Source organism: Verticillium dahliae, genomic scaffold, assembly GCF_000150675.1.
Source record: "Verticillium dahliae VdLs.17 supercont1.1 genomic scaffold, whole genome shotgun sequence".
Lineage (NCBI taxonomy): Eukaryota > Fungi > Ascomycota > Sordariomycetes > Glomerellales > Plectosphaerellaceae > Verticillium > Verticillium dahliae.
In genome coordinates this window covers 890,029-894,044 of record NW_009276921.1, presented here as the reverse complement: position 1 = coordinate 894,044, position 4,016 = coordinate 890,029, and the positions used below count along the sequence as shown (strand labels likewise).

Here is a 4,016-nt window from a genome sequence, read left to right as displayed (position 1 = left end):
TAAGGGTCTGTGCCCCACATAAACTGTCTCCTAGCCATACATTCCTTACCAAGGCTACTACTCATATTATAAATATAAGTCAGATAGGTTAATTCCTAGAATAAGAATTAATTCTGGAATATGCGAGCGGGTCGGGCGACTCGGCTTCCGCCTGTTCTTCGCCATCAGCGGCATCTGTTCCTGACGTTTTTCCTGCCGTACGTCTTCTTTGGCGGCTTGACGCAGGGCCGTCGGCGGAAGAAGGACGTTGAGAAGTCGAGGAGCAAGACGGCGTAGAAGAAACCCACTCGAAAATACAGTTGTTAGACATTGAAATCTCGCGATAATACAAATCATCACAATCATACAAATTGCTCCACATGATGCGAACGTCAATGTTGGGTGGTACGAGACGGGATGACCGCCTTCGTGAGGTTCCATTACTCTCAGGAGAACTAGTCTACATCGAAACAAGCAACCGCCCGAGCGGAAGAGAGGTGTTGATAACAACGGATGAATGGAGATCGGTATAACCTTATTTGACCATGCTATCCGGGGAGGCAGGGAGGGGATGGGGATATGCTTAACCCTCGAAGGTGAAGCTGGCACCGAGCTGTGACATATTAGCATACTATTCGCATTTGTGCAAGATACAACATAACGGACCTTGTGGGTAGCCTGGTCAAGCTTCTGGGTATCAAAAGAGGCGCCGAGGCCGAGGGTGACACCGGGGCGCAGGAGGACGTTGTATGCGAGGGCGGCAACACCACGGTCGTTGACCTTGACCTTGGCGAAGGAGACGGGGTCGATGCGGTACTTGGAGGCAACCTCAAGGCCGACGTTGTTGCCGGTCTTGGAGTTCCAGGTGGCCTTGGCACCGGCCTCGACCTGGCTGTTAACCTTGTGGTAGTAAGAGGCAGCGAAGATGCTGAGGTTGTCGGTGGCGGTGATGGCAGCGGTGTAGGCGGGGGCGGTGAAGCCGACGGCGGCGGAGTAGCCGGTGATGGCGGCCTTGTTGACGTCGTAACCGGCAGAAGCACCGGCGAGGAAACCCTCGTGGCCGACGACGGCGTCAATGTTGGCGGTGGGGCCCTTCAGGAGGTCGAAGAAGGCACGGCCGTGGACGTTGGGCTGCTTGAAGTGCAGGTTGAACTTGGCGCCCTTGGCCTGGGTGGCGGGGAGGAAGGAGAAGACACCCTCGGCCTTGAGGCCCTTGGCAAGGGTGTCGGCGAGCTCGACCTTGGTGTCAAGGGCGTTGGCGGTGTTCCAGGTCTGGGTAAGGGTGAGGCCTGTACGGTGATAGAACATTAGCAGCTGTGCGAATCCGGGGGCGATGCATGCGCCGAATTGGATCGGTGTTCCGTAGCCGAAGCCGTAGATCCGAGCCACTTGGAGATCTAGGCGTCGAATACGATGAACGCCGGTTGTTCCTTTCGGCGGCTTCTTTTTTCGGGGTGATTTTGCTGTACCGGAAGCCTTCTCGGAGTATTTGCCCTCAATCTGTGTGATGGTGATGGTCAGCCGATGATCGTGCCATAATTTTCGTGGTTGCCTCGGGGATTATGGAGAGGCAGGGAGAGCGCGACTTACAGCTCCAGCGGTGGCCTTCTCGTGAGAAGTCTTGCCGGTGACCTTGAAAGCAACGTTGTTGGGGGTGTTGCTCTTGACCTCAAGGGTGGCGGCAGAGAGGTGGTAGAAATCCTTGTTGAGGAGCTACACCGAGGTGGTTAGCTGCTGGCGTCGAGCTGGGAGCTGATGGTGGCGAGCAAGCTCTGGAAAGGGTGCAATGCGGCGCGCATAGGTGGGATCAAGCGAATCCCACCCAGATGCGCGAAGCTTCCCGGACCAGTCAGGCCAGGCATGCGAGACGTACATCGTTGCTCGCCTTGGCGATGTCGGCAAAGTTGGGGACAGACATGATGAAGGTAGAGGAGAGGAAGAGCTTGGGGATGAAAGGTATGATGAGGATGTGAGGTTCTCTTGGGGAATGGGAATGCGATGATGGTTGTCCTTTTCAGGAGGAGAGCCGAAGGAGTCGATCTAGGGAATTGGGGGAACGACTCAGGAAAATTGTTTGGGACGTGTCGATTGGCTGACGGGCAATCCCGGCTGAACTCGGTCCGGGATATGTGACCAAGAGAAACAGCTACGCCAGAACGAGACGTGTGTAGCTCCACGTGGGGGGTTGCAGCGGATGGTTGATTGGTCGCTTTGAAGCTTGGGTGCAGGTGATGCAATGCGAAGGGTCGATGAGTCCTCCCAAGTAACAATGTTGGGGATCTACCTGGTTGCAGGCATGCGTTGATGCAAATGCGCTTTGAAGCCCGAGTATGAAGGGCTCAGAAAGGCAAACTGTATCTAGTGCCTAGTGGTGTAAATTGGCGGGGAAGTGAAAGAGGGAGTGAGTGATGTACCTAGGTACATAAGGTAGGTACCTAGGTAGCAGGCGGCAGGCAACAGGCAACAGGCGACAGAGGCACGGGGCCTCAAAAACGTTGCTGTGTCAGTTGGCAGCAGCGTCCACCTGCCTCCTTCACCATCTGTTCCATATCTGCAAGACCAATGCACCCTTCGTGCCTAGTCTGACCTGCCAGGAACACCGCCTGCCACCAGAACCCCTGCCTACCCTGTCACCTGTCGCTCTTGCATCAAGCATCATTAAAGTCAGCGTGTCACTGAACCTGACCCCACACAGTCAACGTCCTAACGTCCTTACGACCTTACGAGCGTCACACAAGGGAGCAAGCTTGTCATCACCACCTCGCGTCAGTCAGATTCATCCAGGTCATTCTATCAACCAAGGTATTTAGGCCGCCGGTCTTCGTATTTTTGTCCAAACCCACACACAAAGATCTTTGGCGGCACCAGCGCCTCTAAAAGCCTGAAACCCCGATGCAAAATCTACCCCTCCAGCCTGCTACCTAGGTACCTAGGCTAGGGTCTACCCCTCCTCGCCATCCGCCCCAAAATTGCACGCTCATGCAGTGTCGTACTTTTGCTCGTGGATGGCAATGGCTCTGTCATGCAACGCGTTAGTACAGTGGTCCTTCTTATGCATCATCTTTGCTCCTAGCCGCAGACTTGTTGAGACTCACCTTCCGCTGGGGTCGGTCTGCTTGGACCAGGTAGGGGTCCACCTCACGACCGTCGACGCGCACGACGCGGGGAAGTGCTCGTCGAACATGGTGCGGTACCAGTACGCCTCCTTGGAGTCGGGGATATCGTTGCCCCACTCGGGCTTGGGGTTCTTCATCATCTCGTCCGTCACGTGCTTCTCGGCGTTGTCCTTGAGCGCGTCGATCCACCCGTATCCAACACCGTCGGAGAACTGCTCCTTCTGCCTCCAGAGAATCTTCTCGGGCAGGTAAGGCTCCGCGCTGGGGTCGTCCGAGGTGTCAAAGGCCTTGCGGACGATGTACTTCTCGAGCCTCTCCTTGGTGATCATCTTCTCCTGAGGGTCGATGTTCATGGCAACCTCAAGGAACTGCGTCACATGTCAGCATATACTCATTCAGTGCATCGTCAGAGACGGGAGCAGGAGGAAACCCCGCTGAGGCCTACTCACCTCCTTGTCCAGGAAGGGCACGCGAGCCTCCAGACCCCAGGCCGACGTCGACTTGTTGGCGCGCAGGCAGTCAGAAAGGTGCAGGTTCTTGACGCGGCGAACCGTCTCCTCGTGGAGCGCCTTCTTGTCGGGGGCGCCGTGGAAGTACAGGTAACCGCCAAACTCCTCGTCGCTGCCCTCGCCACTGAGCACCATCTTGATGCCCATGGCCTTGATCTTGCGATAGAGCAGGTACATGGGGGTGGAGGCGCGGATAGTGGTGACTTCCTAGCAATCGACGGGGAAAAGGGATGAAAGAGGCGATGGGGGGGGAGGGGAGGTAGGGCGCTGAAAGACGGCTGGTGCACCCTTGAGGGCAGGACAGGTGTATCGGATACGGAATGGGGGAAGGGGGGGAGGGAGCGGAGGGGAAGAACGCATAGGAGCGAAGACAAGAGGTGCGAGAAGAGATGAAGCGAGGTGGTAGCTGGAG

The 4,016-nt window shown here is 56.3% G+C and overlaps 2 protein-coding genes across 2 annotated transcripts in view; both read right to left on the bottom strand.

Moving 5' to 3' along the window:
• Positions 1-379: 379 nt before the first annotated feature.
• Positions 380-1,986, bottom strand: VDAG_00272 (outer mitochondrial membrane protein porin). The gene is made up of 5 exons (XM_009651649.1): positions 1,853-1,986; positions 1,570-1,692; positions 1,449-1,479; positions 646-1,268; positions 380-592 (listed from the first exon to the last, which is right to left on the bottom strand). Exons 1-5 carry the CDS (start codon positions 1,895-1,897, stop codon positions 563-565), a joined length of 852 nt encoding a protein of 283 aa, XP_009649944.1. The 5' UTR covers positions 1,898-1,986; the 3' UTR covers positions 380-562.
• Positions 1,987-2,956: 970 nt separating this feature from the next.
• The window catches only part of VDAG_00271 (asparagine synthetase), a gene marked incomplete at both ends in the record, with an annotated part of 2,435 nt that continues 1,375 nt past the window's right edge, over positions 2,957-4,016 (bottom strand). The window contains 3 exons of the mRNA XM_009651648.1: positions 2,957-2,996; positions 3,075-3,463; positions 3,545-3,811. Coding sequence (XP_009649943.1) covers positions 2,957-2,996; positions 3,075-3,463; positions 3,545-3,811 — 696 coding nt within the window. The remainder of the gene's footprint in view (positions 2,997-3,074; positions 3,464-3,544; positions 3,812-4,016) is intronic.